Genomic DNA, 14815 nt, shown 5'->3' with positions numbered 1-14815 from the left:
CTACACTGAGCAGGAGTTCAATGAACTTCCCTTTTCTCCATCTGCTCTTCCTTGCTCCTACTGCCCACACCGATGTTGACATTTGCTTCTACTCTTGCTTTAATGAATTCCTTTCTTGCTGGCACTTGTTTAACCTGATTGATGATTCTTTTCTGATCTGATCAGAGTCAAGAACCCTCCCCTCTGCCCGGGTGATGTGTCCTCAATGCATAGGGGGTGATCACCCTCAATGCAGCTTCCCAGCAACACAAATAGTCTCCCTTAAGTGCCAGAACCTAAGAGGAGTCAGTTGTCAAAAAGAAAAATACTTTGCAGATTCTGCACATCACAAAGCATAAGGATAGGCCTGGAGATAAAAGAGAATAGCTTAATAACCACTATTGTGGGGAAAATGGAACCTTCTGACCAGGATTCCTGCCTGGCCTTAATAGCCCCCACTGTGTATATAATAGCCTATTGCACATACATGGGATGTTTACCAGTGAAAGAGCTGCTGGTCAGTCATGGGAGCACCCGGCCCAGGGGATGTCTACTTCCCTCAGTTCCTGGTGCATAATTGGTCAGGTGTCTGCCAGTCACCAGAGACTGGCCCACAGAGTTCCTCCCAGTGAAAGGGGTGGGGAAGCTGAGCATCAGCTGGGAGAGTGGGAAGACAGCCATGGAGCAAGCCATGGAGCCATGATGCTCCTGGTGAATTAAGCCCAAGCATGGGAGCAGGGAGTTTGGACCATGGCCCAGGAGACTGGGAGCCAGAAAAGACCGAAACCTACTGCTGTGAGGATAAACCCCCTTTTACCCCTAACTTCTTGACCTTTCGTTAACTCAGTCTCACCAAATTCTTAGGGAACTTGCCCCAGGTGGGGAACCACCTCCTCCTGGAGCAACAACTATGAACTTCCAACAGGACAATAAAAAGAAACCACACCTAGGCATTTCATAATAATCTACTGAAATCCAACGACACAGACAAAACAAAACAACAAAATTTCTAAACAGCCTCATACAAAAGGCAAATTACCTTTAAACAGCATCACCTTTAGGCAGAGGCAACTGTGGTCCAGGCCTGGCTCTGTGTTTTAGGGCATCCTGTTTGGCTTCCTTGCCACCTGTCACTCTCCACAGGGTGAGAATTCTGCAAAGTGTGGCTGATACAGCCACCCACGGCCAGCACACTATGTAAAACATGCTCGGAGTCTCAGGGACCTCAGCCTTCCCTGTACACACGGCCTCAGGACTACTTCCAGGCCTCACAGCTCTCATCCATGAGAGTGTGCACACCAGGCCTGAGGAGTGTGTGCAGAGCTTGACCGTGTGGGTGGGTTATTTATGCATGCAAAGACCCTCTCAGTTCATGACAGTACCAAGGATGGGACAAGGAAGTGACTTGGGTTAAGAACATCCATTTGTACATTTTGCCTGAGAATTAAGTAGGGGTGTGTTGAGAAGGCAGAAACAAGAAAACTAATCGTGATATTTTAGAGAAGGAATTCCTGCAGGCCTGGTGAGGAGCTGGAGAACAATCTGCCAAAGACTATTACTATAAAAACCCAAAACGTTTTCCTTTCCGAGCTGTAGTCTCTCTGGTTCAGCCCTTCACTTAAGTCTTCTATTAAATCTTGCCCTTACCAGTCTGGCCTCCGCGTTCCTTGGCTTTCTATACGTAACAGGGTGAGCCTACCTTTGAAGAAGCGACCATTAGATGGTAAACTATTTTCCCAAGGGACATCACAGGGGCCTTAAAACAATGGGTTGATATTTGAAGATGCTGGAATAAAATCTAGAGTTCTATACCACAAAAACAAAGAAATGTACCCCCAAAAAAGGAGGGATACTTCCTGAGCCACCCTGCGCCTGGCGGGAAGGGCAGAGGGAGGCGGCCCCCAGGCCCAGCCTGGCTCCGTTAGGCGGTGCGCCGTGCTGGGTTCCACCAGCCATGCCCGGGGTCGCTGGGCCCCAGCCTGCTTCTCCCGGTCAGGCGGTCAGCGGCCACCCGGAAGGGCAGCCAGGCAGAAAGGCAGCTGCCTCGTGCTCCTCTCCCCGCGCTGGGCCGCCATGTTCTGCCACCAGCGCCAAAACCTGAGGCTGCCCAGCACCTGGTCGCCACCCTGGCCTCTGCGCCGCCGGGGTCCTGCAGCCCGAGTCTGAGCCCGCCCGCCGGGAGAAGCTATGGCGATGCAGCTGTGAACCGGGAGGAGGCCCCCAGCTTACTTAAGACGGTGGAGGGCTTTTTCCACCACGACGTCAGCATCGTGGAGAAGGAGCTGAAGGATGATGTCAGGACCCGGGAGCAAAACCGGGCGTGTGGCATGCTGGGAATCAAGCCCTGCAACCCCGTGCTGAATCTGTCCTTCCCCATCCGGCGCCATACAGGCTCTGCACCCCCTGCTGAAGGTGTATACATTAAAACAAAGATGTGAGCCAAGAAATATAAGCTCTGGTTTCTCTGATGACTTACGAATGTTCTGTGGTTGATGTGCCATTTCAAGGTGCTAAAGCTAGTGTTAAGATCAATTCCAAGAACTACACCAACAGTGAATTGGGAAAGATCACACGGAGGTTCATCATGGAACTAGCAAAAAAGGGCTTTCTTGGTCCTGTCTTTGATGTGTGTTTCCCAGACATGGTCACAGGTGAGTCGGAGATGTCCTTGGTTGCTGACACCTACACCAGCACCACAGGGCACTTAGATATTCATGTACTTGCCTGCGTTACTGGTAAACCCATCAGCTAGGGTGGTATCCACATTCATATCTCTGCCACAGACTGAGGTGTTTTCCATAGAATTGAAACTTCTTACATGAGCATTTTAGAAATGACACCAGGGTTTGGAGATAAAACATTTGTTATTAGGGGATTTGGCAATGGGGGCCTGTACTCTATGAGATATTTATATCATATTGGTGCTAAATGTGTTGCTGTTGGAGAATCTAATGAGAGCGTATGGAGTTCAAGTGGCACTGACTCAGAGTAACTAGACTTCATATTGTAACATGGACCAATCCTGGACTTCCCTAAAGCAAAGCCCTATGAAGCATCTTGGAATGAGACCGTGACATACTTATCCCTGCTGCCAATGAAAAGCAGTTGACAAAATCCAGTGCTCTCACAGACAAAACCGAGATTATTCCCAAAGCTGTCAATGGACCAGTAACTCCAGAAGCTGATAAGGTTTTTCTGAAGAACATTAGGATTATTCCAGATCTCTACTTGAATGCTGGAGTAACAGTATCTTGAGTGGCTGAAGAATATAAATCATGTCAGCTATGGCCTTTTGACTTTCAAATATGAAAGAGATTTGAACTACCACTTGTTCATGTCTGTTCAAGAGAGTTTAGAGAGAAAATTTAGATAACACCATGGAGCTATTTCCATTCTACACACAGCAGGGTTCCAAAACAGAATATGAGTTGCATCTGAGAAAGACACTGTACGTTCTGGGTTAGCTTACACTATGGAGCTTTCTGCCAGGTTAATCATGTGCATGGCCATCAGGTATAACCTAGGATTGTACCTGAGAACAGCTGCCTATGTTGACACCATTGAGAAGGTCTTCAGGGTGTACGATGAAGCTGGTTTGATCTTCAGATAGTGGATGGTAGCTGACTTATTCACTACCTCTTTACCTGTAACCTCTACAAAGCTATCACAAGTTTTCATGTAACCACTGAAATCTTTTTCTCTTATAAACAAAATTCTCAACATGCCAGCCCAAATCAGCCCTTAAGAAGAAAGAATTAAGGGTTGGAGATCATGTACAGGTTGATGAGTATAAAAGTAGAAATTACCTGTGCCGGGGAGCCATCTGGGATTTTTTTTTTCTAAATAAAAACTCTCTTTTCATCTAGCTATGATCCCTTGCCCCATGACTTGTCCCCAACATGTTAATTACATTTTGTTTGAGCTAAACAATCAGCTGCTTGCGTTATTTCACTCTTGCCAAGTCATAGATGGAATGTACTCAAACACTGATGCATTTAAGAAGTGAGTATGTGGCATCTTCAGAAGGTGATATGGTTCTAAAATGAGTTACTGTTACTTCACCACAGCAAAATAACTCAGTCTCACGGGTTGAAAACAAAAATAAAAGCTGTTTCTGTTTATGTATTTTATTCTTTTAGAATGAAATAAGTACATGTTGCTGTAATAAAAATTGCCTTTAATCACTTAAGAAGCCTAACCTTGACTCAAATGGTGAGTACTCATAAATGAAAAAAACTAGTATTTTATGACACAAAACAGCATCATATATAGTTCATCAGTTCTGTATTGTTATCCAGCAAAAATAAGCCAGATAGATAATTGTTATCTTCATAATTGCAAATGATGGAAACTGTTTTTGTTATTACTCTCTGAATTTGACAAAAATAATTGTGAATCTAGTCCAAATAATGCAGTAATCCCCTTATCATGTTAATTGATTTTTCATTTCTTTAAAGATTTATTGTGTTGGGTAATAATTTTATTGAACAATAATTCAAGCAAAGTAGCCCAGAAAAATCTAATTGGCCTCCCTGTCTGCAGTCTGACCAATAGCCATCAGCACTGCCAATGTCCCCAGCTATGCCTGATTTTGTGTCCCTTTTCTTTTGAGGCCTCACTTGCTGCACACAAGGACTTAAAATATTGGATATTAGGATTTTTTTTTGGCCAGCTTTTGAAAAGCAGTATATCAAATGAAGTACTAGACATTATTTATGTAATGAAATGAGCTCTTTTTTTTAAACAGTAATATTCTTTCAGAAATTTCTAATTACTTTGTAGCTCCAAGAAATAACCTGGTAATAAAAACAGTTATTGAAAATCTACCTTTATTTCTTTTTCTTAAGAAAAAGAAAGGGAAATATTTTCACATAAACAACAGCTGAAGATATTTAGTGCCAGTATACATTCACAACAGAAATGCTGAAAGCACTCCTTTAAAGAGAGAGAAAATGTTCCTAAATGGAGACATTGAAATGGAGGAATGAATTAAGAACAACTGAAAGTTTGAACATGTTGGTAAATTTAAATGTACATTGATTATATAGTGACAATAATGTCTTGAGGTACTATACACATACATATTACATATATACATATTACACATTCATATACACATACATACACACATACATATAATCAAAATACATGACAATATAACACAAAAGCTTGGAGAGGTAAAAATCATTAAAACTAAGATCCTTATATTGCATAGGAACTGGTAAAAGTACTAATTAATAGGACGCATGTGGTGATATCCAGGGTAACAACTAAAACAAGAGTAAAAGAGTCCCTTCTAATAGAAAAGAAAGAGTGAATTAAAAAAAAAAACAGTTAATCTAAACGAAGACAAGAAGGGAGAGAAAAAGGAATACAGAGCAGGTGTGATGTTGTGACATGAAAAGTTAAATCCAACTACATCAGTAATTATAGTACACGCAAATGTACTAAATACTCTTAACTAAAAAAGAATATTAACTGAGCAGTATTTAGAAGAGTCATACCTTAAATACCAGGTGGAGAGGTTGACAATAAAAGGTTGAAAAATGCTACATCTTATAAATAATAAGAAAGCTTGTAAGGTGGCAATAGGAACCTTGTCAGAGCCTCTCTTTTGCCTGTTCCCAGGCAGAGATGTTACAGTTGGGAGGTAACTGGTCCTGAGATTATTATAATGGGGCAGCACTTAAAATCAGTTCTAGTTCGGCTACATGAAGCAAGGTCAAAATTCAACTCAGAGGTACCTTAGGAATATGTGCAATCTAATTCAAAAAAATAAAGATAGTATTTTGAGAAATAACAGTCCCTTTAGTATAGCCTAGGCCCACTGGAGCTGATAACCAAAAAAAACAAGAAAAAAATCTCCAGTGTACAGAAATCTCTAAAAAGATTCCACATTTACCATTCCTCAATTAAACATGCCTCAAACGTGGGGCCCACATTCACTCAATTAAACTAGGAAATCCTTCATGATCTTATCGTATCTTTAATAAAGATATTTAATTTTCTCATTTCAATTGTTCAATTAAGTCACTGCCCCATAGGTCCCTTCGGCCCACTTTTGTATAATAGTCATGTTGAAATGTCTTTCTTGATCCAATGAGCTGTAGGTTATGGCTCCAAATTGACATAAAATGCTTATTTCCAGGACCTTGATGGTGTTTCAGCTGCTGTTAGAGAGAAAGCAAAGATCAAAGACAAATAAGTGTCCATTTACTAAAATCCTTTTTGGATCCTCAGGAACATTAGCAGTGGCCCTGTGTCAACCACTTGGGTCAGTGTTTGTTCTTGGGTGATTCAGGAAGTTTTTCTCTTGTTAACATTCAGGAAATTACATTACTAACTTCCATGTCAGTGACTCTGGTGGGTAGCAGTGGAGTATTTTTGTAACACTCATTGTTTCATGGCTCAGACACTAACATGCCTGCTCATCTCATGTATCCAAGCAACTACCTGCAGACAGAAGATCAAGGCATCCTCTTGGTATTCTGGTTCTACTCTGAGCCAGTAATTTGGTTCTTTTGGTAAGCATCCATACGATTTACTTTAGTTTTCATTCTGAAATTCCATAGACCTTCCTCAATCATGTTCTTCATACACAGCATTCTATACCTGTTCATCCACTGGACATTTATTAGCTAGACCATTGGGCCATTGGCTATGGCCTCAGAGTCTGTGGTATCCAGACTTTCTTATATAGCATTTTATATCAATTGTTCTAGAGCAAAATCAAGTTATTTTTGTACTGCTATACACACTGCTTATAGCTCAGCCTATTGTGCAGAATTACCTTTGCCTTTTTCAACTAGGCAACTTGTCTGCTGGGCTCATAGCAGTGGACTTCCATTTGAAGTATCGCTTTTCCTACACAGGAGCTCCCATTGGTGGAGCAAGCAACCCATTACACTTTAGTGGGCAAGGAGTTGTAAAATTCATGCCATTCCTAAACAGAAGTGACCATTCTCTCACTGATCCTAGAGGTAGAGAGAAGCTGCCTGCTCATGAATAAGATGCACTCACTCATCTTACATATTCCTAAGTATAACATTTATATTTTATTAAGGGACTTTGTTGTACAACTCCTTCCTTATTTGAATGTCTTTCTGATATTGCTAATACCAAAGTTTATATCTTGATAATCAGTTGTCCTTTGGCCATATGGGCTATTTCCACTGCAGCTTAAGAGCATGCTAGTAATTGTGTCCCAGATGGGTCACAACTAGACTAGCAGTTTTCTAATTCAAAATACCTGTAGCTGCCACTGGGTGGCAGAATTAGACTTTTCCTAATAATGCCAAGTCCACCTGAGTTTTAGTAGTAGACACATAAAATCATCTGTCCATTAGGATAACATGGCCCCAGGGGTAGAGACAGCTTGTACTATTACCCTTTGCGTATCCTTCAAGACTTCCTTTTTTCCAGCTTATCCAAACCTGGTCTTTTTTCTAGTCACTCTATATTAGAGATGACAGGACACCTAAACATAATATGTATGTACACCAGAATCTGTATAGCAATGCAGGACCTTGTGCTTTTTTCTTCTTAGTAGGACCCTGAAGGGATAGTAATTTGTTCTTTACTATTTGTGAAATGTCTCTAAAGGCCTCAACTTGGGATATTCCCAGATATTTGACTGACTGGCCTCAGCCCTAAATCAAGCATCCTTGACTACTCCTGCGAACTATTATTTCCAAATTCTCTTGTCTTCCTCTTCCAAAGAGATTATTATGATATTATGAATAAACTTACTTTTGAAAGTAATCAGATCTAAATCCTATCAGATTGTGACAATGTCCCAGAGAATTCAGGTATCCTTGTAGAAGGACAGTAATTGCATAAAGGAGTCCATCTCACATGAACATGAACTGTACTTTATCTTTCCAGAATGGGATACAATAGCCAGGTCACCTTTAGCAAAACAGTCACTTTTAACCTGCTGAACTCCTGAAATGTTTTCCTCATGTCTGGCATAGCAGAGGCTATCAGGGGAAGAACTTAAAAAATTCAATAGTTCATTGTCAGCTGTGCAGTGTTTTTCATAAACCATATAGGAATATTACAGAGAGAATTAAAGGAGTTTTGCAGTCCTTATTCTACTACTTTCTTAATAAAAAGGGCTGACGTTCACTGATCTCATACTGCTTAATAATTACTACAGAAGAGGGTGCAGGCAATTAATGAGTCCCATTTACAATGTAATTAGAACTAGGCAAATGGTGGAATTGCCCAACATCTGGCTATAAGGTGGTAATGGCAATGTTGTCTATTCATGTATCACCTCCCTTTCCTATGTACATTTGGGAACAATGTGCTATTTTATAGCACTAAATATCCACCACTGGATATTTCTCACTTTCTCATTTCCCTAACTATACTTTTATTCAATCTTGGTACCTTCTGTCACAGAACCAGCATTGCACTCCCTGATTTACTTTCAGTGCCTTAATATTGTTTCCTGATTTCCCTACAAATGTAACACATATCATGTACCATAATCCCTAAGGAAATTAATTTTTTTCCAGTCTTAGAGAACATGGAGATACTGATGGTCTTAATTTGAGGTGATCATGGACAAAGCAGTTTCCTGATTTACTCCATTGTGTGAACAGTTCCACTGTGTCCTTGCCAGGACATAAAATTCTAAATTATGCAACAATGCTACAACTTAAATAAATTACCCTTCCCACTCACAATACCTTCAAGATATATCCCACACATGTTCCCCAAATTCCTTCTAGTATATCATAACTGTATCCTTCTGCTTTTCCAGTAACGAAGCTATTTCTTCCTCCAGGGTGTTGTCATTTTCTATTTGGCTGGTTCTGAGATCTGACCTATGTTACTGGTCTAGAGGCAGGCAATGAGGATAAGTTAGGGCGGATCTTGAAGAGGTCACACGTCAACGTGTAAAGCATGTGCTTCGCATGGTTCCTTCTCATCCAGGCAACATGAGAGGGATAGATGTATAGACTTTAAAATAAGAGGAACTAAGGGAGATCCTAGTCCACTTCTAGAGGCCTGAAGGTTTAAGGCAATCTATGGGTTCAAGATTCTCAAGCATATCCACCCAAATATTCACCTTCCGGACTTCAGGATTCAATCCTTGACTTAAGCATAGATACCTTCCAGAGCTACATACTTAGACTTCTTTATGGCTCAACCACCTTAAGATCAAATCTTGAGACTTGTTCTCAGCACAATTCCCCTTTCTGCAATAAGAGATGAGGTTTTCTTCAGTGCTTCTATGTAATATTTTTGGATTTACAGTATGCTGTAAGTTGATAGCTGACTGAATTGAAAACATCATTTTCCATTTCAAGACTTGTAAGCCAAGTAACAAATGCTCAGCTCTCCATGGTCTTTGAAATTATCATTATCACCAATTTTTTGAATTGCCACAGCTATTGAGTGAGCCAATACTTTCCCTTCCAAATTTATATCATCCAAATTCAGATAAGAGTCCTAGTAATTGGATGTTAGAGTAGTTATCTCTCCAGTACTTACCCCTAGAAAAGGTCCCTGTTGCTCCTTAACTGGCAAGGGATTCAATACCAGAATCCCACTATTCCCTACAATTACATCTAGTACCAACTGCCTTCTTATGCATTCTTCCAAAAGTAAACAAGGAGGCATAGATTTAGGTACTGGTAGAGTATTTTGGAGATGATTCAAAGTAGGAAATGGGAGGCATGAGACAAGAAAGGGAAAAACCAATAAAGTATATGTTAGTATGACTTCATGGTGGGAAAATGGCATCCAATCCCAATGAAGCCCCTCAGAGAAACCATGTAGAACATATCTCAGAAACTTCCCACCACGGATCAGAGAAGATGGGGCATTTATCCACCGATTTCCATTTCCTATTGGTTAAGATAATCCCCATGGGTATTAACTCCTTCAACTTCTGGGGTGAATATGTGTTGTTGGAGCAAGATGCTTTGATTCTAAAGATCATGTAATGTTGTAGAAACAAAAGATGCAGGAACTTGAGCTGGGAATTTATCATTATGCAGATGAATTCAAGTGGGTCCCGGGACATGTGACTGGGGTATAAATATTATATATTTGTATATTTCTATGAATGTAAATATTTCATATACCTACCTAATGTTAATTTTATGATTGCAAACTAGTATAAATAAAATAATTTTAATATCCACATAGATGTCCTGCAGAAATCTAAATGCTTTATAATAGATTTGAGTATTCTAACTTCCTACAATTTTATTTCTTATGTTTATTTAAAAATTGACAGAAAGGAAGCAATAATTACTATTAACCATTCTAGCTTGAATTGGTAACATTACAGTACATCATAAATATGTAATAAGAAATTATTTTCACAATAATCTATTATGACTCAGTACATGGCACATTCAATAAGTAAATTCTTCTTTAAAATGAAATCTTAATCCCTAAACATGAAAACTGTTATATACCATTATGTGGCTTAATTATATATGGATTCATATAAATGGATGCATCACACCAGAAAAAGTTTACTGAGCAGTTAGAGCAAATGAATGGTTATTGGATTTCTTTCCTTTAAATTTATTATAATTTCTTTTACTCACTTATCTTTAACTCGCATGTACACAGCAGATTAATCTGGGTGAAATTGCCTTAGAGTGTCAACTTAAAAATATTTCTTTTTTATGAGGGAACAGTTAAATACACATTGCCTCCTCCATCTCCTACGAACTTTCATAACAAGCATTCACATTTGATAGTTCTGGTCACTGTTCCAACCTAGAAGTTCCAAATGCCTCACTTAAGGAAACCCCACTGGTACTCTTGACTACAGAGTCTTCAGGTTCTGACTCTGGGGAGTAAGTGGCATTGCCTCAGCCATCCTCTGGGTTATTGATGCCTGGGAGTCAAGCCTCAAGCTACCTAAACACAGGTGCTCTGAGGGGTAGTTAGACAAAGTATGCGGTATTTGAGACAAGGTATTCAGAAAAACAGAGGGACAAATGAAGAAACACCAAGGTGATGGCATTTCGGACCATTTGGGAGAAAGAACTGCCTTTAGCTATTTTACTTTAACAGTGAAGAATACAAAAAAATATCATTATCAGTTGAATTTTATAACCTCAGTCATAAAATCAGGTGTAAGAAATACTTTCTCTAGATCATTTTCATCCTTAGTAATTGGATCAAGGACAAGCCTTGCAGCCACATCAGGGAGCAGATTGTGTTTTGGCGAGAATGTACAGGTAACATGCATTTGGGTATTGAGAAGGGCTAGGGGTGTGTTGATGGCCGATCCATTGGAAGGTAAGGATTCAAGTTCTTCTTGGCCTGGTTGTGAGTTTATTGGGAACAGGGCAGCAAAGGATTGACCAGGGAGAGGAAATAGACTTGGTCACCATGCTAAATCCTACAAGTGACACAAAGATCTGATTCTAGCACATCAGACCAAACCTGGAACTTATGTATAGTATCCATGTTCAGACAGGCAGAATATTTTTATAAACCAGACCTGAGTATTTGGGCAAAACCAAAGTCAGGAGATACGGAAAGGCCTTGGTACTGGACTATTGAGAGAAGTAACTCAGGATGCAGTTCAAAGGATAAATCCAAATATCTGTACAACTGAGATACACAGGACTGAATGCTCTATTTCCCTCTTTAAGAATGGGCAGAGAAAAGTTATTTAGTAACGATCTCTTCTTTTGGACAGGAGACAGCCTTGCTGGTGATTCCAAATAATTTCGGTGTCCTGGCAAGCTCTCAAAGTTCTGGGAATCATGGACTCCTGAAATTTTGCCCCTACTTTACCTCTTTCCTACCCTGCCTGAGTGAGGGTCTGTGCCATGGACACTGCCATGGTACTCCTTTAAATCACCTCTCCCTTATTTGCCTGGAAGCCTAGTCCTTCACAGGGGTACATATCCATCCCAGAAAGTGCTTTCAGGATGGGAGCAAGAGGTCTACCTTCTCTTTCCCTTTTTGACTATCCTTTCCTACTGAGGAACATTACCCTTGGCATCTTCAAGGTATTACACCCTTGAACACTTCAGTGTGACTCCAAAGGCCAAACTATCCATTGGGAAATGGGAAAAGGAAAGCATCTATCCTTAGTGATTTCAAAATAGCTTTATTAAAGCCCTTTCTGTAAGGTGCAGAAGCAGTAATGGAAAGAACAGCTTTAACTTTGATACGGGATAATCCTGCATGAGGATATTATTTGTTTTAAGCTATAATTACAATCTCAAATAAGGATGACAACTTTTACATTAATATTACACAGTTTTTCAAAATGCACTTTACATATGTTGTCATATTTAAATCTCATAACAACCCTAACAGAATGATAATCTATTGTTATACCATTTTCAGCAAGCAAACAGAAGCCCAAGATGGTTATATAAGATGCACAGGACGGAGCTGGGATTTGATCCTGGTCTGATCCAGAAGCCTATATCCTTGGTCAATGCACTGTGCTGTCTACCCACGTGCTAAGTGTTATCTATTAAGAAATGCCCATGTTTTACCAAACATGCCTTGCTCCTGATACTCTGACTACATGTGCTTCCGCGATTCTACAGAAAAATAATACCTATCCTTAAAAGTTTTGTGATGACATTACTGACTTTTTTGGTATAAAGTACTCTTTCAGCTCCCATTCCACCTAGTCATATGTGATATAATTTCTGGCCTTCATTTCTGTGTTTGCCTTTAAATAATGACTTTTCAAAATTTCTGGTCTTTATTTCTATATTTGTCTTTGAACCCTGACTTTTTAAAATACAGGCATCTCATCCATATGTATGTTCCAAGTGACTGTCAAAACCTGGCCCATATTTTCTGGATGATGGTTATATTAAAAGAGAACCAATGCACTGTGAAAAGTGGTTGAAAGATAATGCAAAATTCACTGCCACATTTTTCTGTGTCATTTCTAGGGATCAACCTTTTCAAGTGGCCTTGAGGAACCACAGCACCATCACCGAGTTCGTTCTCACGGGGCTGTCTGACGACCCCCACGTCCAGCCCCTGCTCTTTGTGCTCTTCCTGGCGATTTACCTCCTGACCCTGATGGGGAACCTGATGATGATACTGGTGATCAGGGCTGATTCCCGCCTCCACACGCCCATGTACTTCTTCCTGAGTCACCTCTCTTTCCTGGACCTCTGCTTCTCTTCTGTCACTGTGCCCAAGATGCTGGAGAGCCTCCTGTCTCAGAGGAAAACCATCTCAGTAGAGGGCTGTCTGGCTCAGGTCTTCTTTGTGTTTATCACTGGAGGTACTGAAGCCTGTCTGCTCTCAGTGATGGCCTATGACCGCTATGCTGCCATCTGCCATCCACTGCTCTATGGCCAGATGATAAGTAAAGACAGGTGTGAGCAGTTTGTGTGGGGCTCATGGGGGCTGGGATTTTTGGATGCATTCGTCAATGTCTCTCTGGCAATGAAAATGGACTTCTGTGATACTCCTACCATCCCCCACTACAGCTGTGAGCTACCCTCTCTCTTCCCTCTGTCTTGCTCCGATGTCTCCACCAATCTCATTGTCATGTTTTGCTCTATCATCCCACATGGACTTGTAACTTCTCTCTCAATATTCTTTTCTTACACCTGCATTGTCTCCACCATCCTGAGCATTTCCTCTACATCCAGCAGAAGCAGAGCTTTTTCTACTTGCTCTTCACACCTCACCACAGTGATCCTATTCTACGGCTCAAGTTTTCTCCGCTATCTCATGCCAACCTCAGGATCCTCCCTGGAGCTGATCTTCTCTGTGTGGTATGGTGTAGTCACTCCCATGCTGAATCCCCTCATCTACAGCCTGAAGAACAAGGAGGTGAAGGCAGCTGTGAGAAGAACACTGGAAAAGTATTTACAATGCTTTTGGTGGCAAAAGAAAGAGAGGGGATAATGAGTAATTGGAAACAAAATGCATGTAGCAAGACATTGTATGAGCTGACATTAAGGAAAACTTCCGACTGCCCATAATATCCAATTTGGCAAAAAAACAAAACAAAATAAAATGCTTGAGAGAGAAGCATACAAGTATTATAAAGTGGACCATTCAGTTCGATCCCATTCAGAAACAAAGAAATGGACCGAATAATATTATTTTCATTTCTTCTTTTTCACTAAGGTTAATATCAGGTAAATTATCTATCATTATTTGTAGCTGAATTTTGGAAAAGTGCTGCAAGTCATATTTTCTAAGTCGTGAGTGCCTGAATCTTGGAGGAGAGAAGCCATCATGAGCTCATAGAAGCATCAGTAATGAGTTCAGGTTAGAGCTGCAGGAAGAGAAATGGGAGTCACCGTAATGGGGCTGAAGCCTTCCCAAATATTTGCTCTTACAGGGAACTTAAGCTGGACACTAAGGCCTGTGGAACATTCCACTCCTGGAGTAGCACACCAGAGCTACTTGTTCCCATTTCTGGGGTTTACGTAGAGCCCACAGCCTCCAGGAGATGAACCCTGTGAGGAAAATGGCAAAAAACAGATGTACCAGGGCATTGCAGAACTGCTAGGCACCCTAAGGTAGCAGTAGATCTGAGGTAATCGTTTGATCAGTGACGATCTGCATATGTAGCTGAAGGGATGAAGGTCGTTTCTTAATGATACCATAAGGCAGGACTGGGGATGAAAGGAGTGTGGGATAATATTTCCTAATGATCAGATTCAGGCTAGGTTCTGGACAAAACTGAAAAACAGTAAATCTTCAGTGGCCTCTGCCTTTCCTTTGCGGTTCCCTCCCAGCCCTTGACTCTGCTGCTCACCAAGTGCCCAGGGCCAACCATCCCGCAGGAATCTGACATTTTCAGAGCTACCTGGTTGAGTAGTAACAATTTATTGAAAGGTACTTTTCCTAA

The 14815-nt window shown here is 40.8% G+C and overlaps 1 protein-coding gene and 1 pseudogene across 1 annotated transcript; both read left to right on the top strand.

The window, feature by feature from the left end:
• The first annotated feature begins 2446 nt into the window (after positions 1–2446).
• On the top strand, positions 2447–3589 carry LOC108385303 (glutamate dehydrogenase 1, mitochondrial-like; annotated as a pseudogene).
• A 9320-nt stretch (positions 3590–12909) lies between these two features.
• Positions 12910–13860, top strand: LOC108389415 (olfactory receptor 8S1-like). The gene has a single exon (XM_017647899.3). It carries the CDS (start codon positions 13021–13023, stop codon positions 13858–13860), a length of 840 nt encoding a protein of 279 aa, XP_017503388.3. The 5' UTR covers positions 12910–13020.
• Positions 13861–14815: the final 955 nt, after the last annotated feature.

The sequence above is a fragment of the Manis javanica genome, chromosome 10, assembly GCF_040802235.1.
Source record: "Manis javanica isolate MJ-LG chromosome 10, MJ_LKY, whole genome shotgun sequence".
Classification (NCBI taxonomy): domain Eukaryota; kingdom Metazoa; phylum Chordata; class Mammalia; order Pholidota; family Manidae; genus Manis; species Manis javanica.
The sequence above is the reverse complement of the archived record's forward strand: the minus strand, read 5'-3'. Positions and strand labels throughout refer to the sequence as shown.